We start from the raw sequence: 24,475 nt of genomic DNA, 5'->3' as shown, positions 1-24,475 counted from the left end.
TTTCCCCATCTGTAAAATGGGGCAAACGATAGTTACAGAAGATGGCTTTCAGAGGGGTGGCCTGGATCTGTAAAAAGCTACAGAGTCCTGTGGCACCTTAAAAACTAATAGAAGTACTGGAGCATAAGCTTTCATGGGTGAATGTCAGACACATGCGTCTAACGAAGTGGGTATTCACCCACGAAAGCTTACGCTCCAATACTTCTGTTAGAAGATGGGTAAAATGCTTTGAGGTTTTTCGGCGAGAGCCATGTGCATAGCATATTGGTAACAGTGTCTCAAACTGCTATGAGCTTTTTTTAAATGTCACTCTTCAAACAGCATGCCCCTAGCATAGGCCAGGATCTCCTTTACTTTATGTAGAACCCTCCGAACATGTTTTACAGCCAAAGAAGTGTTTAAAGGTATACAGTCTAGTAGCTGAGTAGCAGCCCCACCCATGACTTTGTATGGATTTTAGTGCCACTCATGCTTACTGTGTATTATTGGGCTTAGTGTCCTTGGTTTTTAAATGTTGATACTTAGAATGTTTCTGGTTTTTCATCCTTGTAAACTGCTGATTAAGGATCTCTGATGCTATGTAGTGATTTGCTGAAGTTTGGGACAGGTAGGGTTCTTAAAAAGATGAACAGAGTGTTTTTAAAAAGGAAACATTGGCAGCTAGTACAGACAAAAACTGCTAATATTAATTTAGACTTGAAGTTGCATGCAGAGGACAATTGAGAGTTAAATGGCCTGTAATTTGCCCTAGAAAACTTGCATCAGGATATCCAAAGCACAGCACGATTTCCCCATGCTGTTTGCACCCTTCAGTCCACACACTTGGGAGCTTACTGCTGCTTGGGAGACCCGGGGAGTTAAGGCCATTTGTGAACCTGAAAGCAAGGAAGCCCCTTCAAAGAGAGGTTGAGCCTAGCTTTTCTGGGAAACAGAGAAGAGAGAGAAAATACATGTGCTGTTCTCTGGCCTCTACAATAGTGCCAGGGCTATGGAGTGAAACTCGCTTAAAAATGTAAGAATGAATATTTGATAAGGAGATAAAAGCCACTCAATGATTAAAGCCCCACACATTGTATAGCTGGAGACGTTTACCCTGCCCTTCAAGGGGCTGGCTCAGCATGCATCAGGTTTTCTCTTGCTATAGGGTATACTTGATCTCAGAGTGATCTAATGTAGGGAGCATCTTGTTTATTCCTGACTTGGGCTGAGCATGGGAGACAACATGCTTTTCTGTATTCATAGTAATATTGTTGTCTTCCTACATCCCTCCCCTAAAGATGGTGCCTGATCAGCAAGGAGACTCCATGTGGCCTAAAAATCCAATATGCTTCCCCACCCATAAAATGCTCATTTTTCCCAGTAGAGTTCATGCCACCATTTCACTTCTCTGCTCTTAGGCAGGTGTGTAAATTTCACACCCCTTCCCCTCGTGTGCCCATTTCTTGCATGGTCTGCTGGGGAAGCAGTAGGCATAGTTACGGGTTGTACTGAGACAGCCGGCGTGCAGAAGACAATGGCAATGCAACTGTGGTGTTGATGGGAGCTCGGCAGAGACCCTAAAGAGATGATATCGCTTCCCAAAACCATAACCCGCTAAGAACCATTGCTTATTCCCACCTCTCCTCTCCCATCCAATCCCTTCTGCAATTGGAATAGCTGTAGTTGGCCGTTTTGATCAGTTTAAACCCAATGAGGGTCCAAAGTACTGTGGTAGATCCAGCCATTCCGACATGGTAATGATGCACGCTTCATCTGGCTGGGCTTTTGGTATCGGCTGTGTTCCCCATGTCAATTTAAAGCCCCACGTCAGGTGAATGGAGAAGGAGGGTGAGAATTGGGGTAGGGGAGCAGTGATAGGGGCGAGGAAGAAGTGCTTCTATAAAACACACACATGGGGTGGAGGGGACTTGAAGTCAAATGTCTCAAAGTCAGATCCCTTTTTAGTATGAATTTGCTGTATCTCATTCTGAGCACTAATTCCAATTTAATTGCAAGTGGCCTGAAGCCTCTTCAATAGGAGTAACAAATGGTTTGATTTTGTAAACTTCATCAGACTGCATTTTAAATGCGACACACTAGCCCGGCTCGAATGCCAATGAAGCACTGAAGTAGCTCTCTGTTTACTAATTATCCGTTTTTACTTCATGCCACGCTGGCTGGCTTGTCTGATTAAATCGGATTTGTGGGATAGAGAACAGCTAGCAGAGTTTTCTCTATAGTAAACGAGATTGAAACTATGGACCGCCTGGCTGCACACTGTAAATTATATTTCCTTTTAAAGGGGACGTGTCTTTTATTTCTTTGACGTACCTCCTGCATATTAAACTTTATGGTACAGAAATGTACATGGCTCCTGTTGTTGTTTTTTTTTTCAATCCTGCATCCTCCCATATGCTTGTGTCCAAACAAATCTTATTTTTATTCCATTCTCTGCAGACTCAGAGGGAGAGGGGGAGGATTACTAGTTTTCACTAACCTTGTAAAAATTCATAAGTGTATTTGAAAAATACCTCGTTTGTCGTTAAATCTCTGGTGATAGGTAAATGAAAAATGCTGCTTTTGGGAGAGTAAAGAATAGTTTTAACCTTACACCCTGCAAATCTCTCCACTTACAGCCACTAGTTTAAAGTTTTTTCCTCCCTTGACTATGTATCAAGCCAGTAAAAATCAGCTTTCAAATAATCTGTTATTTAAGCGTCTTGCACATATCGGATACCTCTCTCTTCCAGACAGTTAGTTGCATCCAAAATCTAATCTAAATGGCAGGCTATAGCTTGTCTTTGAAGTCTTCATCACTTATACACATTGTATTAATTGTTTACTACAGCAAGCCTTGAGAAAACAGCACATAGCCTCTCAAAAAAAAAAAAAAAGAGAAGATGGCTATTGAATGTAGTGTAATAGGGCTATGCTTAAATCTCTACTGTTGCTAAGACTTTAATTCCACAAGCTTGACCTATTCTGCCCTCTCTCTTGGTATCTATCTTTGTGCCTAGAGCTTTTTATATTTTAATTTGCTTTTGAATGTTCTACAAAATTAATGGTATACTTTTTGCCATTGTGCAGTGTACAGTACAGGAAGGACCCCTTGGTGTTCTCTGATAGCACCGTTACCGTGGAAATGAATGGCCACTATACTTTCTGTTCCATATTCTCTCTTTTTAATTGTTGACAGTAAAAAGCATTTAAATGCTGCTTAATTTGTGATCATCTTCCTGGAAAAAAGGAGAGAAACACCATTAATGTCAGTGAAATGAATAAATTCGTCTCCCTCTTTTATTTGTATGTGTCTGTGTGGTGGTGGTTTATTTATCTGGGGGTGATTTTTCTTTCAACACTGGAACGTTCAAATGTCTAAGTGGCTTGGAAACAATAGCGCTGCGTTTTGTTTGAGATTTTGGTTTTATGGGTGTTTGAAGTCGTCCCGGACAAGGAGGTCGGGGAGAACACCGCGGGCAATACGTTTGGGATCTGAAAAGCAAGTATAAACAGCATTCTCTGTCCTTGTGCACTGGCTCAGTCCCCAGTGGTTCTTGTTTTACAATTGAGGGAGTACTGTTGAGCCAGTCTTTCTCCTGTGCGTATTAGCACTGGCAACTTAGGTGCATCAGTTGCATTTTGGTTCCTAACTCCTGTTGTCCTCTAGCTTTCTAACAATGACAGGCAGAGATTTCAGTGTAGTTTATGGGCATAGGTGCTTTTTAAATAACTTGGCTCTGTTTGTCCGTGGTTTGTTTTCCTCCAGCCTTTTGGTGTTTTGCTTCTTGTGCTGCTCAGCAAGTTCACTGTCTGTCTGTGGCCAGATATTCCAGTCATCGGGGCCAAATTTTCAAATGAGCTCAGATCCCAGTTAAGCAGCAAAGCAAGTGGCCTGGCTTTTCCAAAGAGGGCAGCACGTTGCGTTCTGAGCTCTTCTCGAAATCTGGTCATAAGCGCCAAGGTGGGAGCTACTGAGTGATCAGCACTCCTGAAAATCTGGCCCTTATTTAGGTGTCTGAGCTGTCTTATAGACTCATAGACTCATAGACTCTAGGACTGGAAGGGACCTCGAGAGGTCATCGAGTCCAGTCCCCTGCCCTCATGGCAGGACCAAATACTGTCTAGATCATCCCTGATAGACATTTATCTAACCTACTCTTAAATATCTCCAGCGATGGAGATTCCACAACTTCCCTAGGCAATCTATTCCAGTGTTTAACTACCCTGACAGTTAGGAACTTTTTCCTAATGTCCAACCTAAATCTCCCTTGCTGCAGTTTAAGCCCATTGTTTCTTGTTCTATCATTAGAGGCTAAGGTGAACAAGTTTTCTCCCTCCTCCTGATGACACCCTTTTAGATACCTGAAAACTGCTATCAGGTCCCCTCTCAGTCTTCTCTTTTCCAAAGTAAACAATCCCAATTCCTTCAGCCTTCCTTCATAGGTCATGTTCTCAAGACCTTTAATCATTCTTGTTGCTCTTCTCTGGACCCTCTCCAATTTCTCCACATCTTTCTTGAAATGCGGTGCCCAGAACTGGACACAATACTCCAGTTGAGGCCTAACCAGCGCAGAGTAAAGCGGAAGAATGACTTCTCGTGTCTTGTTTACAACACACCTGTTTATGCATCCCAGAATCACGTTTGCTTTTTTTGCAACAGTATCACACTGTTGACTCATATTAAGCTTGTGGTCCACTATGACCCCTAGATCTCTTTCTGCCATACTTCTTCCTAGACAGTCTCTTCCCATTCTGTATGTGTGAAACTGATTGTTCCTTCCTAAGTGGAGCACTTTGCATTTATCTTTATTGAACTTCATCCTGTTTACCTCAGACCATTTCTCCAACTTGTCCAGATCATTTTGAATTTTGACCCTGTCCTCCTCTTGGTGTGATCTGTCGGAGTGCTGGCTGGGTTCCAGTGTTGTGTGCCATCTTCACATTTTGTTCACAAAGGGACGGCGGCATATTGCTAAGATGTGTCTCAGCGTCATGGATAAAATTACACCAACCTTGCTGTGTGCCTGGTGAAGGGACTGGAGCTGGCAGTCTCTAGTGGCTTGGGAGTCTAGACATATCCCTTGGCAATTGCCATCAGTTGGGTCGAGTCCCTGTGTCACCTCCGCACAGCTTTACTTACAGAAAGCTTGTTATTCCTTGGAGGGATGCCAGCTAGCCTTTACTCATCCACTCTCTCTCTCTCTCTCTCTCTCTCTCTCTCTCTCTCTTCTGAGCATCTGCCACTGTTGGGCAGGGATGGAGGGAGAGGAAGCTATTGATTTCTATCTTTTATGTCACTATGATCTCTGCTCCTTCCACCACATAACCCCTACCCCTGAAGCCCTTTCTCCAATCTACCAGGCCCCACTTCTCCTGAAAACACACTGATTTCATGAGGCCTGTAAAATGTGGTTCTTTCCCTTCAAATAACTGTCAACCCAACAGGCCACAGGGAGAATGGCGGGCAGGGGAGTGGGGAGGTCAGAGGAATGTAAGAGTCTAAAAATCATTCCACGTGGGGCAGGAACCTGGGCTGGGAGATGTGCAAACCATTACTGCATCGTCACTTACTTTTGTTCTATCCCATCCCTCATCCTTTGTCTCTGTGGATTGTAAATTCCTTGCATCAGAGGCCTCGTCGGCCTTGTCTAAAGCCCTTCGCGCACTGCTGATGCTATGGAAATAATACCGAGGAAGAAATTTGGAGCTTGATGTATCTAGGCTCGTTAAGGTGAACCAGGGAGGAAGAATGGAACTCTGGAGATCTGGATGCAGTTTCTGCTCTGCCACAGACTGAGATACACCATGGCCCAGTCAGTTTGCCTCCCCATGCCTCACCTGTACAATGGGAATAATAATGCTTCCTTTCTCCCACCCTTTGTCTTATGTATTTGGTATGCTGTAAACTACTTGGGGCAAGGACTCTCTCCCAGTATATGTATTTACATCTCCAAGCACAGTGGGGCCCTGATCTCTGCTGAGGCTTCCAGCCCTGCTGTAATTCAAAAGTAGAATGCTAATCACCCCTAAAGTAAGACTTTTGCATCATAAGTAAATGATCAAATCAGATGGCTCAAGCCTTGAAGCTCAGACTCTGATCCAAAAGTCAGGTGGATTTGAGACGATGCAGCAATGTATTTACAGGAGTCTGTATTTTTGCCAGCTCCTCGTTCACTAATCCTGCGAAGGCATCCTCCTGATTTACTGATGGTTCAACAAACTTTCCTCCTTATTAAAAACCCTTCATTTTACAAACTTTTGCTGAGTGACAGTGGAAAGTGCCCCGCAGAACCATGCAAGCCCTCTTGTGTATTGCACTGTCCTTAGCCATTTGAAAATGTCTCAGTTCTGCCTCAGGACTGAAAACAAGTTGTTGTTTTTCCCCCTGCTCCAAACATGGATTGCATCCTGCCTGTTAGAATTCTATTCAGTAGGTCTGGACAGGACCTCCTGGGTCTTCTTGTGTCTTTCTGCTGTAGTGCTGGATTGTCTTCTGCACTTAAACCCTTTGGATTGTCATATCCAACCGCCTCTTTGAAGAGCTCTAGTGGTGAGGAGCCTCCTTGACCTCTCTCTGCAAACTATTCCATTGCCTAAGTGACCTTCTAGTTAGAAACACTACTTCTTTCCTAATGCTGAACTTAAAATTCTCCCTACTTCTGTTTTCAGGCTACTCTGTTCCTAATTTATAGTCTCCTTTCACTGTTTTCATTAATGCCTCCCCCATCTTCAGTATTGTTAAAAGGCAGCTGAGACGTTACTGTTAACTTTTAAGCATCGCAACACAGAGGTGGAGGAGTTCAGAGGCGGAAGGGGGTGTAATTTAAAACTATATTTTGCCGGCACTATCTGTTTCCAGAAAGTCACCCCTCCACCAGCATCTAAGGAACCTCCTTTGATCATCAAGTCCACACAGTCCCACTCATTGGGAGTGCTGTGCCATGTGTTATGTGAGCGCACGTGCATGCACATCGATCTCCTTTCCCCCAGATATAAATTAATTTTAATTCACTGGCTTAATTATGGACATCAGGTACACTTGGAATGTGGGTGCGTTTCCCCTTTTTAACAAGCCATGTGTTGTGAGCCAATGTACCCTTCAGGTGTAAACAACCTCCCTGATTTTGTGGGTGCATCCTTGAGCGTATGCAGTTCTGAGTGGGGTTTTTTTCCCCTGCTTCCAAAAGGCAGCTCATCTCTAACACTCTTGCTGTTGAAGTTAGTCCAATTTTTCAATCGGGGGCCAATTAGTTTCACAAATGAGGGTCCTGTGGTGCCATCGAGGATTTGTTACGGGCCTGCGCACTGGCCTGGCTGCTTTGTCCTCCCTTCCACCCCTGCTGGAGACCATTGTTCTCTCTCTCAGCGGGTGCTGCTTATTGCAGATTTATATGGGCAGGCGTCCTGCCGGCTCAGGGCCTCCACTCCACAGCTGGCAGTGGTACTTAAGGCCTCAGACCCAGTGACCTCTGACCCAATCCTGCTGTCATTTTGAAAGTTACAGACCAGAAGGCTGCATACCTCTCGGGATTTACTTTGTGCGACCCATTTTGTTTTGGTTTTTTTGGACATTTCGGAGAGTTTTGTCAGTGGCCCAATTGGCATTCGCCAGCCCCCCAGGAAAAAAGCAATGGAGAGGGTGAAATGGGCTTTGCTTACTGATGGGTGGTAGAATGGTTGCGTCACTTTGTGCGTGTTAATTCTTTGATTCGTAAATTCTTCCCTCATCAGATTCAAAACATAGCCTTTGCCTGCCTTGCATACACTCCGTCAAAGGCAGAATAACTGAGACTTTAATACACACAAACACACGTGCCACCTTGTAACTTGAGCTTGTGGCAGAGATCCAAAAAGGCACACTGTCATATCAGTCCTTTGTGCTGAAAATACTTACAATGTCCAAATGTTCCAAGAACGTTTCGTTTCACGCTTTTGTTTGTTTTAGTCTCTGCTTCCAAAGTCCTTTCTCTGGAATGTTTTTTCCCCCCCTCCTCCCTTGAAGTGATTGACAAAATTAGTAAATCTATTCATGTTACTTTTATTGTACGAGTACCAATAAATCCCACATGTACTGGGGCACACACCTTAATGAGCTAGTGAGCTGACAAATTTGTTTACTGTAGCTGGAGGTGCTATATAATGAAATGCACTTGTGTCTGCTCACTGCAGAACAAATACAGGAGGCAGCAGTGGTGAGCTTGTCTTCCTTGGAACGTACTCACGGAAGTTTGGCATATTCATTTGCATTTAGAGTTTTAAAATGTAATCATTCTGTTTGCATTTTGTTTAATCCATAATACAGGGAGCCTTTTTCTTGAAGATTCATGGGTCTCCTGGCTAATGAATATGAGATCATATCATACCTTCTCCTTGCCCAAGCTTACATTAAGGATTATACGGCTGTAAGGTTCTTTGAAGACTTTTAATCTTAGAAAGAAAAGGCCATCTCTAACAACCTAGCATTAAGAAAGGAACTTTGTTAATGTGGAGAGCTTACCAAATGTGTATAGTGTGTGTTAGAGAGACTATTTGGTATTAATGCATGGCAGAAAACTATTGAAATACGTCAATGTCCTGCTGCAATTCATTCGGAATGGCTGGAAAGGGGGAGAGGACAGAATTCATCAAGGTTCTAAATCAGAAGTTAAGGGCAATATTGCCACATATAGATGGTAGGAAGGGGAACTGCATGTCCACTATCCTCCCTCGTCTGCTTTTACATCTTCTTAAGATGCAGACGGAAACCTGTCTCCCTGCGAGTCAGCATGCACCTGTATATCATATCCAGCCCATCCTTGAATGAAAGTGGTGACTGTTATTGATGAATGTGGTGATGACTGACTCGTAATTTGTGAGGACTGTATCCTATGAGCACGAATGCAGGCTCTCAGAGGGGACCTATTTCACTGATGAATAGGGGAACCAGCCCTACTGTAGGGAGTTTGGATAGGACACCAGCTATGATCGGAAGGTCAGAATCATGTAACCACGATCTTACGATTATTCAGTGGTCGGCCGACACCTTCTGTGGCGCTCTAATGCCTGTGCTAACTTCTTTACTGTTACCAAAAAAGACACTGTATATTTAGAGGCTCTGCTCCTTTGATTAGGGAAACGCTTATAGCTCAAGATAATAAGAGCCTTGTGTTGGGAAAGGTGCTGCACCTGAAATCTTCTCCAGCTGTGTTCAGCTCTCTCGCACTCTCTGTTATTTCCCTTAAAGATCTAATTGGTATGGAAGCAGCACAGGTATAAACATAGCAATTTTGTTGTGATTCATGATCCAGAAAGTCACCTGGGTTCATTGAAATTTCCTCTGCCTTTTTGACAGCCCCCTGGCTTCACCTCAAACTAAACATCTTTCTTTTTTTATTTTAAGTATTTTCTGAGGGCGAATTTAGTGCCTGTCTCTGAGAATCTGAGGCTAGCATCACACAGAGCACAGGCAGGCACTGTTAAAGAGTCCCAGGTCTGTCTTGGAGCAGTGGGATATAGGGGGGGTGGGGTGGGCATTGTGACAAGCTCAATGGGTAACAAGTAGGAAACCATTCATATTTCCCCCCTCCCCCTGGAGATCAGAGGCGGGAGGCATGTTCCAGAAAGAGAGGTCCCCATGTCCTGAGGCTTGGCAATTCAGTGTGCACACATTCCCCTTCCCCTGTGCAAAATTTCGTTTCACGTTGGGGAGTAATTGCCTAAATTTAATCCACAGCAGTAAAAGATTTCTGAGTTACTGTTTCCTTCTATGGTACAGTAGGAAAAGAATTAAGAAAGTAATCACACGTACTCTAGGGAACAACACATTTGGAATCAAGATAATCTAACAAAAATTATAGACCAAAAAATGTTTAGGATTTAAATACAAGGGGTGAAATCCCAACCCTATTATTTTCAGTAGAAACTTTGCCATTGACTTCAGTGGAGCCAGGATTTCTCCCAGGGTGCTGAAAATCAACCACTAGTGGGAGACCCCAGAAATTTCTGAGTACAACCAAGGGAGTTAATAGTAGAGTGCAAGGTAATTTCCATGTATTTGCTGGGTGCTCAAGGGGGAAACTGAGGATAAACGAGCACCAAAATATTAACAGCTAAATTTATGTCCCAACAGTTCCTTTTACCTGTCATCCTGTAGTTTTGATTTTTAAAAATGCATTCGATTTAAGCACGATTTCCTTAAGTGAGCACAGGATGACTTCTCTTTAATAAAATCACAACTTTCCACCAGTAATTAGCATTTCTGTTGCCTTCACCGCCATTCAAGTGGAGCTTAGAGGCCTGTACAATGCTCTGCTCCTGTTGCCAGGGGCCATTGATAAAATTGTATATTGTTGTTAGTGATATAACTTGTACGTTTTCATTTACTTCAGATTTTTTTTTAAATAACTGACTGAACACAGTGTCTGTTTAGAGCAAGGAACAGGAGACAAGGCTCCTGGATTCTGTTCCTGGCTCTGGGAGAGGGAGTGTTCCCTAGTGATTGAAGCAAAGGACTGGGATTCAGAACTTACTATTTGTTTCCATCACAGCCAATTACTCACATCTTGACTGTGGTCATACGGGAACATCTGGGCCTCAAGTTTCCTCATTTGCAAAATAAGTGTTCCTGCCACCCTCACAGAGGTGTGGCCTGTTTAATGTTAGCAAAGTACTTTGCGATCCACGGGTGAAAGGTGCTAGAAATATGCATGGTGCAGTCTGATTTATCATTAATATTATCCCAGTGTTACAAACCAGGACAGCTGTCTGGGATCTGTTTCACAATGCGTTAATCACTGCTGCCCTCATTCCTTGGCCAGCAGTTATAGTTACTACCTACCCTGGTTTCCTAAGAGATTGGGGACCTGACTCTGACACCCACAGACAACCCTTACCACTCTGGTGGGCTGCTTTCTGAACAGTCTGTCAAGGACAACAGCTCCTGGCCTTGCAATGGCGCATCCGGCTTAGTCTTTTCAGATATCCTGCTTTCTTGGGCCTCCCCTGCCAGCAGCTTCCCTCTAAGCATGCAGAGCCAGCCCTGTCTGATGCCTGGCATGGAAACCTGCTGCTTTGTTACCATCTCGATTGCCTCTACCCAGCCATCTGTACCAGCAATCGGAACAGATTTGCTGCTTTGGCCTAGGCGTGCTCTAGTATAATGACCCGCCCCGCAGGTTAACTTTTTAACAGGCAGCAATGGTGGCTTTTTTGCCCGAGAAGACATGCCTGGCGCTTCTTGCTTTGCAACAGTATTCCTGCAGAGTTAATTTCTGGCACATATAATAAGTAAAATTGACTTTTTTATTTTTTTAAAAGCAATGCACATTCAGTGGTTACCTTGCACATCTTGCTCCTGCTAATGAATTGCTAATACAATTTTCTAGATAATTTTATCTCCATAGTCCCCACATTTTAATGGGTCTCCAAAAAGGTAGCATTTATTGGCTTAATCTTCCAGCATAATACAATTTGCACTGACTCATAGGTTCTGAACAATCAGCTATGCATAAAATAAAAAAAAATATTTAGTAACACAAAAGTCTTATTTTTACTGGCAATGTGTAAATATCTGGGGTTTTTTTTCTTCTATTGGTGCAGCCAACTTTATAATTGTACAAGCAGCAAAGAATCCTGTGGCACCTTATAGACTAACAGATGTTTTGGAGCATGAGCTTTCGTGGGTGAATACCCACTTCCTCAGATGCATGCAGTGGAAATTTCCAGGGGCAGGTATATATATGCTAGCAAGCAAGCTAGAGATAACGAGGTCAGTTCAATCGGGGAGGATGAGGCCCTGTTCTAGCAGTTGAGGTGTGAAAACCAAGAGAGGAGAAACCGGTTCTGTAGTTGGCAAGCCATTCACAGTCTTTGTTCAATCCTGAGCTGATGGTGTCAAATTTGCCGATGAACTGAAGCTCAGCAGTTTCTCTTTGAAGTCTGGTCCTGAAGTTTTTTGGCTGCAGGATGGCCACCTTAAGGTCTGCTATAGTGTGGCCAGGGAGGTTGAAGTGCTCTCCTACAGGTTTTTGTATATTGCCATTCCTAATGTCTGATTTGTGTCCATTTATCCTTTTCCGTAGAGACTGTCCACTTTGGCCGATGTACATAGCAGAGGGGCATTGCTGGCATATGATGGCGTATATTACATTGGTGGATGTGCAGGTGAATGAACCAGTGATGGTGTGGCTGATCTGGTTACGTCACACCATCACAGGACCTAACCAGATCAGCCACACCATCACCGGTTCATTCACCTGCACATCCACCAATGTAATATACGCCATCATATGCCAGCAATGCCCCTCTGCTATGTACATCGGCCAAAGTGGACAGTCTCTACGGAAAAGGATAAATGGACACAAATCAGACATTAGGAATGGCAATATACAAAAACCTGTAGGAGAGCACTTCAACCTCCCTGGCCACACTATAGCAGACCTTAAGGTGGCCATCCTGCAGCCAAAAAACTTCAGGACCAGACTTCAAAGAGAAACTGCTGAGCTTCAGTTCATCGGCAAATTTGACACCATCAGCTCAGGATTGAACAAAGACTGTGAATGGCTTGCCAACTACAGAACCGGTTTCTCCTCTCTTGGTTTTCACACCTCAACTGCTAGAACAGGGCCTCATCCTCCCCGATTGAACTGACCTCGTTATCTCTAGCTTGCTTGCTAGCATATATATACCTGCCCCTGGAAATTTCCACTGCATGCATCTGAGGAAGTGGGTATTCACCCACAAAAGCTCATGCTCCAAAATGTCTGTTAGTCTATAAGGTGCCACAGGATTCTTTGCTGCTTGTACAGATCCAGACTAACACGGCTACCCCTCTGATACTTTATAATTGTGTGTGGTTCATAGGATTAAGTTTTGGTTTGTATTTCTCTTAAGTATCCCAAGCAATAACAGAGATGTTATTCTATTATTTTTCAACCCTCTAGCGTCTAGGGCAGAATTCTGAGCTACCCCCATTAGCACTGTCTCTAGGTCCCACTTACATCAGGGTTTAAGGGGGCAGAGATAGTCAGTGTCTTGGGAGAACTTCCTGCTTAGATCTCATAGAGGTGTATAGGCCTAGTGTTTAAAGCATGATCGTCGTTTTAGAGGGAATGCAGAAAACTATTAAAAACAGCTACTTTGTAGTTAGAGGGAAAGGAGGTGTCTGACATGAGAGATTGCAGAGCCTGTAGTTAAAGGGCTGGGCTTTAGATGGAAGTCTTTCTCACTGTATCGAGTGCACCATAAAACACCTGAACTAATTGCACCATTCCCCAAGCCTGCATTTGTTCTATGTGATGTGTGGTCCAGTGGATGGAACAGGAGTCCTGGGTTCAACTTCTGACTCTGCTGCTGACATGTGACCATAGGCATGTTGCTTGCTCTCCTCCATCCATAAAATCAGGACAATTTCACTGACCCACCCTGTGAAAATCACTTTGCAATGTAAAAACTGCTATATACAACATGATTTGCATTTATCATGCTGAGGATATGTTTCCATAAAAGGTTTCTGGTGAACTTTCCAAGACTTGTTTCATCAGCTTAGGAGGAAAGAATCCGAGCTTGTCGTGGTGTACTGATTTGGCCAAAATTTCCCCTCCGCTTAACTGTACTGCCCCAGCTGCCTTATAGGTAGCTGCTACTATTCCTCTGTAGCACATGAAGCTCTTGTCGAATTCTTTAGGATGAAGGATTTTATCTTCGTGTAAAGATTTTGTTGTTATTAGTGTCAGATAAAGATGAACCAAAAGCACTTTTCCGGCTTGGTCCATGATCATCAAGGAGGTGCTTTCAGAATAGTTAAGTGCTTTTTATTTTTTTCCCCAAAATTACTTTTTGTGCTCCATATTCTATATGCACATTACAAAGTTATTTTCTTCCAATTGAAACTGGTTCAATCTGAAAGCCATCATATATACATTCATAGCCTTTATTTTTTAATTTGCTTCTCAGCCAGTTTAATCAGGTAGGGTGTACTGTGATAATACATTCTTGATATTGCATTTGATAGCTATCTTATAGTTGCTACACTATGCAGTTTGGTATCTGCTTAGATATGAAAGAGTTAGAGTCTCCCTTTTGTTTTTGGCCATACCGCTCTAGGACTAGAATGGAAATGTTGCCATGTATTGTCCTGCAACCCAGCAACGGAAAATTCTTGCCATTTGCTTTACCATGTGCTACAAGTTTCCAGTGCCCGATACAACTGTAGATGTCTAGTTTCCACTGAGTATGTGTCGGGGAAATAAAAATAGAGTGAGTTTCAAATCGACCTTTAACTTGTTCTACGTTTTTATTGGGGATTGGGTAGTGATGGGTTTTCCATTTGAGAGTACTAAACCAACACACCAGTTTTCTGTCAACCCACCTGAGCCGTTTCGTCTGCTCCTCCTGAATGGAAGAGTCATTATAGGGAATAAACGGAGATGGCTTTGGCTATTGAGGGGTTATGAGCTAACATGCAATATGACTGACAAGCGCTTCAGGAAGCATTGACCTGACATGATCGGTGCCAGTAACTCCTCTTTGGTTGTGCCAAAGTGCTTGTGAGTTGATGCTCTCTCACTAGTCTGTTTCAGTGGCTCGCTCAGGTCTGTCCCTTCCTGTGACAGTTTCCTTGAGTTGAATGGTGCTGCGTTCGAGCACGTGTTGCCTTGACAGGACAATCACAAGTAAGAAAGAATGGTCAAAATTCTTCAGAGCAGTGGGCCGTGTAGCCCGGCATCCTGTCCGCAGAAGCAGCAGCGTGTCAGAGGAATCTGCTGCCGAGGTTGCTGACGAGAATGTCTCCCTTTCTCCTCAGGTACTGACATGGCCGTCTTCTGCCTGCTGTGCGGGAAGCGGTTCCAGACACAGACTGCCCTGCAGCAGCACATGGAAGTGCATGCGGGAGTGCGTAGCTACATCTGCAGCGAGTGCAACCGCACCTTCCCCAGCCATACCGCCCTCAAGCGGCACCTGCGCTCACATAGAGGTAAAGTGTCCCAATGACCAGCTGCCATTGGGACGCTCCATGAGCTGGCTGCCTGTCCTTGTGAGGGGATAGGGAGCGGGGCTTAATGCAAGCCCTGGGCCTCAAGACAGGGAACTCTGCATTCATGAGCCATTGCATAGGGATCTGTGGAACAGCCCCAGTAGGACCCATCTAGTGGATCACTTATGGGATTGTTCGCTACAGTGCATCCCCAGCTCGTTGTCTAGTGTAGATCTACGTGTGTCCAGCGGCGAGGCTTCTGTCACTTCCCTTGGTGGGCCTAATAACTCTCCATTAGGGGTTTGGTTTTGCTGCTCTTTAGTATCAACTTTCCCAGTTTCCTCCCTTAGGTAAATTAGTGTAATGGCTGGGCAGTCATTATTATAGGATGGTGCCTGAGAATCTCAGTTAGGAGTTAGGATCCTGTTGTGCTAGACACGGTGCAAATTCTTATTAAATGACAATCCCTGTCCCAAAGAGCTGTGGACTGGGTCTAGACTTAAAAATTTGATTGACCCAGTTACGTTGCACAGGGCTGTGAAAAATATTGCATCCTCTTTGACATAGTTAGCTCAACTAACTCCCAATGGAGATGTAGCTAGGGCAACGGAAGAATTCTTCTGCCAACCTAGCTACCGCCTCTGAGCAATGGATTAGCTACACCGATGGGAAACCGCCTCCTGTCAATGTAGGATGCTTGTACGCTTCAGCGGCACAGCCACAGCACTGTCACTGAACCACTGTAGCCTGGACATCCTGAAAGTTACAGCCAGTGGTGCAAGTAAAATCCATGTCTTACCAGAGCCAGGTAGGCACCAGCTAAAGGGGCACATGACCCTCCATGTGACTCCTCACTACCCCAGGGCCCCCTTGCTCTCCCTTTCCCTTCCCCACATCCATCCCATATTACCTGGGGCAGGGGGGCTGCACCGGAGGCAGGGCTGGGGGGCGAGGAGCCGCTAGCATTCTGTTCCTTTTCCCCGCTGCTGCCCCTCCCAGTGGGGAAAGGAGCAAAGCTCCCAGCCCTGTCCCGCAGCCCTCTTCTCCAGCAGGGCTGCTGCTGTGTCATTGCAATATGCTGTACCGGCTATAGCTTGCTGGTACGGCGTACCGGAGCATACCGGGGGCCTACCTGCACTGCTAGAGAGGATGCAAGAAACAGATTGGGGGAGGAAGAAGGAGTAGGGCAAGACACCAGCAAAACAATCCTAGCTGGATACACCAAGCATGGGGCATGGCTCTCACCCCGTTAAGTACAGTCTTTCATAGTAGTGGATACGACCCTTCCAAGACTTGATGGGTTCTAATCTAATTCTAATCAAGGATTTCTAGTGGAGATTTATTGCTAAAGAGAAGTGTAGGGGCGGAGTTTCAGGGGTTGGGTTTTCTTTCTGATTTCCTTTAAATATAAATGAAAGCCAATGTCATTCCTCAGTAGAACTCATCTGGGCTTTTTAAGCGGTGTACAGTAAGTTTGTTTTCCTGTGTATCGTGGCACGTGACCTTAATAGCGGAGGTGTGAATGTGTCTCATCGGCTTAAAGCATTGGATGCACGTAATCGGCCTGGTGTCCTGCCTTAATGGGATTATAGTGACCTCTGCTATGTGTACGTGGTATTTAAACTACATCGGGAAATGTTCCAGTCAAGTTCTCGTTGCTTGGAAGAGCAGTGGGGCAGTCAAAGCACTGACATGGGTGGGCTATGTGGTGGACTGAGACAGTCTTCGAGACCCAAACATGGGAAATGGATGCCTGTTCGAAGTTTGCTGCAGAAGCTCCTCGCCCCTTCCCAGCAAGCAGCATATATACACCAGGTAGTTTACCAGACTTTTGACAGGAACACATTAAAGATGACACCTGCCCACTGTGGCTGTTGTTCCCTTGTGGAAAAACTGAACACAATGTCATAGACATCTCTTTAAACAGCGCAGCATTCTCCGAGGTGTAAATCAAAAGCTCCTTTTCAAATAAGTTCTTAGTGCTTGCGTTAAGACCTTTCATCGGAACACCTCGAAGCACTTCCCAGCTCTGGGTCAAGTGTTGTTACACCCGTTTTATATCTGGGGAAACTGGGGCACCAAGAAATGAATTAACTTTACCTCAGGCCACAGAACAAGCTATTAACATAGTTTGGTATAAATCCAAAGCGTCCTGACTCCCAGTCTCTCATGGACAACACTGCCTTCAATTTATTGGAGCAGTTTGCTGTACCATAAACCATTCATGTGCAAATATGGAACAGGTGGTGGTTGATTGTTGCTCATGGCTTGGCTTGTTCTCTTGCAAGAGATGAACAACATGGTGTAAAAGGGAAGGAGGTTTTCTCTAAGCTATGATCTTTCCTGTCACTCATGCCCCAGTGAGGATCAAAGCACTAACCCTCACCCCCCCCATGAATGTGTAAAAATACTATTTCATGAATCACAGGAGAACAGTGACTTATGTTTGGGCTCACTAATTAGCTGGACTGGACCACTCCCTATGGTATAGTGGCTGATGTGTAGTTTGCAGGCTTGTTTTGAATCATGGGGATTGAAATGACCTTGTCTGGGAATGGGGGAAATGTTTTCTTCCCATCATTTTCCAGGTAAATAATTTTGTTCCTTACTTGATCTGTTTGCAGTTTCATTTCTGGGTGTGGTAGCAGGTGAATTTGGCCTCTAGATTTCCCTTTCCCTCCTTGCTATTGATCTGGGGTCAGATGCATTTGTTGCTTTAGCCAGAGGATGTTCCTCTCTGAGCTGGAAAATGAAATTTCCTGGTGCCAGCAGGGGGTGAGTTTTAGTGGGATTTCACACACCTCTCCCCAGGGCGGCCAGCCTCAGGACAGTGAGAATTGTGGTTCAGTGTTTTCATTCAGGCACTGTTGAGAGAGAGGATTGTCTCCTTCATGTGCCGGGCCAGGTGTGTTTTCACAGTGGAAAGAGCAGAGTCCCAGGTCTGATGCCAGTGGGAGTGGAGAGTACTTTGTGCATCTCAGGATGGAGAGGCTCCTGACAAAACCCTTCTGCTTAGCTAAGTTTTAGAGTGGGGAAAGTCAGCAAAGTATGTTCAGAAATCAGAAAATTAAAAAATCTGGGTGTGCAAATGCAGGGACAAATCCTGCAAGGTGCTGAGCACTGACCACTCCGTTGAGATCAGTGGGAGATGTGGCTGGTCATCCCCTCTTGGGATTAATTTAACCAGGGTAATTGCATGATGGTCCCCTGCTCAGGATATTTCCCTGAAGGTCTCATGTTTCCTTACCAGCAATGAGATACCTGTGGGGTTTGGAGCCACAAGAAAGAGCGGGTTGGTGGGAGTGGTGCGTGATATGCCGCTCATAACGAGGCTGCCCACAAACAGGGAGATTTCTGTTTTAGTTGTCATCCTCCTGAAGATGATCTCTTTTACCAGTAGGAAAGCTTGGCATAAGGTTTTTGCTCACATTTAAATGGAGTACGTTAATAAAGGATGGTTGATAGATGATATAAGCATGTTAAGACATTAGTATAGCCTATAGATGGTTATAAGCATGTTAGCAGAAAGTGTTTACATGGTTATAAGACATGGGTATAGCAAGCAATCTGCTGACTTGTTGGACTCTCACCATCTATAATTAATTATCCATTGATTAAAACATCTATTAATCATGTATTAACCTCTTCTGTGCTTAACTTGTACTTCTAATGTAAAATGTAGCCACTTTTTATGTGAGTGTGTTCACACATCTTTTTAAAGGTTAAAGATCAAGCAACAGCATTCCAATCTTACTTTATCCCTAGCACCCAAAACATTGAGTGCTGAGGAAAATCCATGCAATGGTTTGGAACCTCCATGAGATACATAGACAGCTGTGCCACAGAGAATAATAGGAACATGGGGTTCCCACTCTAAATTAAATAAAACCAAATAGACACAACCCTTACTATATCTAGCAGCATCTCTGCAGTGTCCCATTGAGGCAGACCTACTTTTTCAGTGAATAATCCTGTATTGAGATGGGAAAATAGGGCTAGATGATGGAGGAGGAATGGTGGGGTTTTTTTGGTTAATGCTCTGGACTGGGACTCAGGAGACCTGCATTCTGTTACCAGTTCCTCCTCAGGCTCCCCATGTGATCATATGCAAGTGACCTAATCCCTTGGTGCCTCAGTTCCCTACCTGTAAAATGGAGATAATTAACACACTCTCTCTGCTACTCTTTGTCTAAGGTACTTTGAATGTCAGTTCTTTGGCACAGGGACTCTTACAATGCGTATGTACAGCACCTACTCAATGGGTTGCAATCTTGGTGTTTAATGCTTGTGTAAAAATGATACAGGAGGTCTTTTGCCTCCAGCTTCTGTTACATCTCTTATTGGGAACTCTTTTTTACGATATTTTCCCGATACAATGTGAATTATGTCAGTGTCTTTTTGCCATTGGTGTCTTTTGCTGCTTTCCTTCCTTTTCTTCATCTCTTGTGAACATCAGGAAACCCAACTTCTTACCCTTTAAAAACGTCCCTATAATCTCCATCACTCCAGATGGAAAAGGTGAAGGCAAGATCCTTAGCTGGTGCCAATCCGCATAATTCCATCAACTTCAACAGTACAATGCCAATTTCACCAGCTGAGTGTCTGGCCCAGAGGTTTTTTGTCTTTAAATCAGACCTCTTACTTACTAAAGATGAGCAAAAAATAAATAATTTAATGCTTGAATTGCCATAAGCCTGGCGCGCACACTTTTGTGTGTGTGTGTTCTCTCTCCTTCTCGTGTGTGTGCGTGTGCGCGTGCACACACACACACACACACACACACACACACACCCAAGCTTGCCTCATTAATATTCCGTTGTTCCTAGCCCGTTTGCCACCAATGCTGCATGTTTAGTATCAGCAGCTGTGTTTGGTAGCGCAGGCCAGCAGAGTCCTTGGCATTGATGGATCCCTGATTTACACGGCTGATCATATAATAAACTCTCAGCTGTGTAGAAAAGGCATTTTATGGCCTTGCGATTGGTTGTTCAGTTGACTAACAAATACACCAGGTAACGATATAAAACCAGGGTCACAGGTGCAGAAGGCTGGCCAGAGGGGGCTCTAATTAGTCCCGTTTGTCCTGCACTTAATGTCAAGCTCATTAAGGGGCCCTACAAAGTTAATCAACATGCCACAAATTGGATTTTTTGAGTTCTGCTGCCAGTTCTGCGCATGCTGCAAGGCTGTGGATCTGATCAACTCCCTGTGTCAGGATTACAGGCCAGGTGCTGCTCATTTCCCTTCTTCCTTTTATTTGGTCTGATTCTCAAGATTCAACATTTAAGCTCCTTTAACATGTGATCGGGTTGATTATGAAATTCACTAAGATCCTGTCAAACTAGCTCCTGAGTTTAACACTTCATTTAAAGTACCAGGGCACTCTTAAGAAACAACTGTGGTGGGAGTGGAACAAATCTACTCAAGCCAGTGGCTGGGTCTTAATGTGAATTATTCACCTGGTTTCTATTCACACATCCAGCACTCCAGGGTCTTTTATTTTTAAACAAGGCGCTGAATGGAATACTGAAACGGTAATTCTGAAATTTAAATACCGCCCCCCATACTTCCCGCTTCTGTCACAGAAAATTCATGGGTCAGATGCTCAGCTGGTGTAAATCTGCAAATTATGTGTGTTTTCTAACAACGGAGGTTCTGGCTGCATGTTTTCAGACCTGAGCCCCATCTTTATAAATGGATTTTTTTAACCTCAAAATTCACCATTGTTTCACCATTCTTCCCCCTTCAAAAAGAAACTATATTACTAGATAGATTCATATACGGAACCCATAGCCATAGTGCCAGTGCATACAGAGATGGTGATCATAGTTAAACATATTGATTCTGTGTTAGAAATTCAGGAATTGTCAGATTTTCAGTTGATGGACGGACTTTGATAGAACCAGGTTCATTGATACCAGCGAGCGCTCTGACCCAACATAGAACAAAGAATAAATGCAGCTTGACTTCAGTGGAGCTACCCCGATTTATACTAGATTGGGCTCAGTTTTTGTGTACAAATGAACGTTTAAAAAGCACCCAGAGAGGGAAACCTTCTCCCTTCTTTCTTGTCACAGGGGAAACTGCCATCCACGCCTCAAACCACTCTCGTGAGCTGTGTGTACGTAGTGGTTTTCAAGGATCAAATGCATTTAAACCTTGTGAGCTCTCTGCTAGTCTCCTGCAATCAGAAAATAATGTGAACTATCAGAGTTGTTATACACAATGCTTTAAAAAATCATTTAGTGCTGCCTGAAAGATTTGGAAACGCTAATGTAAAATCAGAATTTATATGAGGAAGGTCTTCATTTAGGAGGGGCGGATTTTGTTGGAGGGTCTAAAGAGAAAAGAGAGTGAAATATCATTTTAAAGAGGAAGTGAAAGCACAGTCATCTGAGTATATAACTAGAAGGACAATTTATGCCCAAGCACGAGTGCAGTTTGACATGGGGATAATGAAAAAACGTAGGTCATTGTGGATGACTTAAGCCTTCAGCAGCTGAAGAAAATGTATGAAATGCGAGGAACATTACACGCTTGGCAGCTCTGCACATCTGCAGTAGAACAAGTGAAATACAGTTGGCCATTCTTTACCATAAACTGTGGTTGTAGGATATGCAGCACAGAGAAATTGTAATTACAGTGACAAGACAAATCAGTGATATTTAAATATTCATGAACAAAGTCTTGGGCAATCAATCTATCTTTATTGTCCTTGCCTTCACTTCTGTAATAAATAAGTAGCTGGAGCCCTCACCTTTCATTCAAATAATTCTGAGTTTGGTGCTAAACTGAAGTATATTTATCAGCCACCCAATCTGGAATATTTAAACACCTCTCCAGCTCCCAAAGTTTTTGGCCCGGGATGGCATCACATTTGTCTGGAAAGTGAGACAGAAGTGACTTGTGATTGCTCCCCAATATAAGCATGTGTAAGATCCTCTCTTTGGCAGACAAATGAGCTCACAAACCCCTCTGTTGCAGGGGAGCGGTGGGCCTTCAGTTACACCTCTCCGTTGCTGGAATTCTTATGCCTTAGTGAGTCTTGTTGAGGTGAGGCAGGCTGTCTCCCCAATTTGCTTCCCTTCTCTGCTGATGGGCACAATGCCTGATGAAGCAGCCAAACCTCTTCGCAAGCTTGTATGGGAATGAGAACCTTTACCTTCTCTGCCATGGCACTATTCCCTGCAGCAAGTCAGAAGCAGCTCACTCTGCGAAGCTTCCCCCGTTGTGCTGAGATAGTGAAGCGGGTTGCCTCATTAGCACCTCTCCAACCCAATCAGTGAGGTCGAGGGTCCCCTGTGTGTAGTGGGGCAGCAGGTCCTTCCCACCCTGCTGAACTGTAGGAAGAATGGCTGTCATTCTGTCATTCCCCTTGGACAGGCCATTTCTAGGGGTGGGGGAATGAGAGGAACAGACATGGGGACGGGAGGGGAAGAGTTAGGGCCTGGTTTGATTAGAGGAAGACTGCTGTACTGGACAGCCTGTTGGTCTGCTCCCTGAACAGGTCCTCCTCTGCCCCCTAAATCCACAGTACCTGCAAAGAATCAGTCAGCCAGAGCAGGGGCAGTGAATAACTGTTAAATCATCCTTCCCATGGTTAGCCTAAGTAACAGCCAGATCTTATCATTACTCTCCTTCTCCCCTTCCCCTTGGCAAGAACTATCTCTCCCTGCTGCGTTTGTGCAGCACCTGGCACCATGGGGTCCTGGGACCTAAGGATGGTGGTGGTATTATTATTTGTATTATTGTAGGATTTAGGAGTCATTGTCATGGACCAGGACTCCAGGAGCTAGGCACTAGACAAACAAAACAAAAAGAGAGTCTAAATGAATGCCAAATAACAACAACATACAGCAGGAGGTGGTGTTGAAGTTTCATTAGGTGGCCTCTTATCCTGAGTATCTCCATCGCTTCTGGGTGTTAAGCTTAGAAAAGAATGTGTGTAACCCCACTGCTCTGGATAAATTGCAGCTTGGATGCTTACTTCCCCTGAATTTCCACCTGGGTGGAGGTTTTTTCTTCACTTCTAGTCCGAAGGTGCTGTGCAGCATTGCTGTACATTGCTGGGGATCTGTTGTGTTCCACCACAGAGCCAGCTGCATGTCATGGGTGTGTGAAGTGACCACTATCTATTCCTTCCCCTTGATCTTCGGTGGTGGTGAATTAAGACCTTGCAGATGGCTTTTCGAGAGGTGAGGCGGGGAGGAGAGGGTTGTGCTGGTGCAGGCTGCCGGGTCTGCATAATACTGTGCTGTGTTCCCCATTGTATCTAACCGTGTGCTCGTGTCGTTCCAGGTGACCACCCCTACGAGTGTGAATTCTGTGGCAGCTGCTTCCGGGATGAGAGCACGTTGAAAGGCCACAAGCGTATCCACACTGGAGAGAAACCATACGAGTGCAATGGCTGCGGCAAGAAATTCAGCCTCAAGCACCAGCTGGAGACCCACTACAGGGTGCACACAGGTACCGTCCCGCTGCCACGCGTCTGCAGCTGCCTTAGCAGCACGTGAGTGAGCCGCTCCTGCAGCCGCGCCACCGTGGATTTCACAAGCTAAAGAGGGCTGGGCTGATTCAGCCCTTGGATGGAAGTCACAGAGCCAGGGTCACAGTGAGGGGTTTGTTAGGGAGCATTCCTCCCTTTAGCCGGTATTGAACTGCTGCCCACAAGTGGTGGGATGGGATGTCATGCTGCTGAAAGCACCCAGCTTTCAAACCAGTTATTTAACCACGGTTTTCTGCCCAAGATTCGGGGCATTAATTCCTCAGCAAGTTCTAGGCTGGTAATTGCACTGTTTCCCTAAGCTCCTCCTGCAGTTTGATGAATACAGTATCTTCACTTCCTGCCCTGCCATGTGTGCTGTTAGACAGCTGCGGGGCCCCAGCCCAGGACAGGATGATGGGATGCCTGGGTCTAGTTTAGATATCAATTCAGGATTCTTTGGGATAAAAGGTGCTGTGGAAAGAACTAAGTCTTGCCTGGGCATTTGACAGTGGAGGGGCATGAGAGCAGTATAAAGCTGGGACAAATGAAATACACTTGAGACTTTCCGCTTTACTTTTACTTCATGGCTGCCTCTCCCATCTCCATCCCCTCACGCCCTGAGCCACCAGCCCCTTTTCAAAATTAATCCTTCCCCTTTGCCAGCCAAACGAAAGCTGTGCAAGGCGCCTGCATGCGTGATGAGCAGGCTGGGAAGGAATAGGCCAGACTCCTCGTCATACTGAAATGATTAGGGCCGATTAGTAACAATTGCCCTCCTCTCTCTCTGGAGAGATAATAGAGAGCTAAGCAGTGCTGCTCCCTCTTCCTGCTTTTACTATATGCGGGAGCTGACCTGGCTGAAATACCCAAGCTGTCAAATGGTGCATGCCCACCTACCATCTGCCTTCTGCGTGGCAGGCTCAGAAAGAGTTGAAGAGGGACCGCAGACCTTTTCTCGGTCATTGCAGTGTGTGGTGACTGTGGCTGGACAGCTATTCCACTTCCAGTTCTTGCTCTGCTTTCCCCAGCTCTTGCCTGAAGGATCCTGGCAGGATGTT

General features: G+C 44.8%; 1 protein-coding gene across 4 annotated transcripts in view; it reads left to right on the top strand.

Annotated features, from left to right (window-relative positions):
• The window catches only part of ZBTB16 (zinc finger and BTB domain containing 16), a 173,598-nt gene that overhangs the window by 140,816 nt on the left and 8,307 nt on the right, over positions 1-24,475 (top strand). For all 4 annotated transcript variants that reach the window (XM_030538387.1, XM_030538390.1, XM_030538389.1 and 1 more), the window contains exons 5-6: positions 14,762-14,932; positions 23,231-23,398. In XM_030538387.1, coding sequence (XP_030394247.1) covers positions 14,762-14,932; positions 23,231-23,398 — 339 coding nt within the window. The remainder of the gene's footprint in view (positions 1-14,761; positions 14,933-23,230; positions 23,399-24,475) is intronic.

Source organism: Gopherus evgoodei, chromosome 19 (assembly GCF_007399415.2).
Source record: "Gopherus evgoodei ecotype Sinaloan lineage chromosome 19, rGopEvg1_v1.p, whole genome shotgun sequence".
NCBI lineage: Eukaryota > Metazoa > Chordata > Testudines > Testudinidae > Gopherus > Gopherus evgoodei.
The sequence above is the reverse complement of the archived record's forward strand: the minus strand, read 5'-3'. Positions and strand labels throughout refer to the sequence as shown.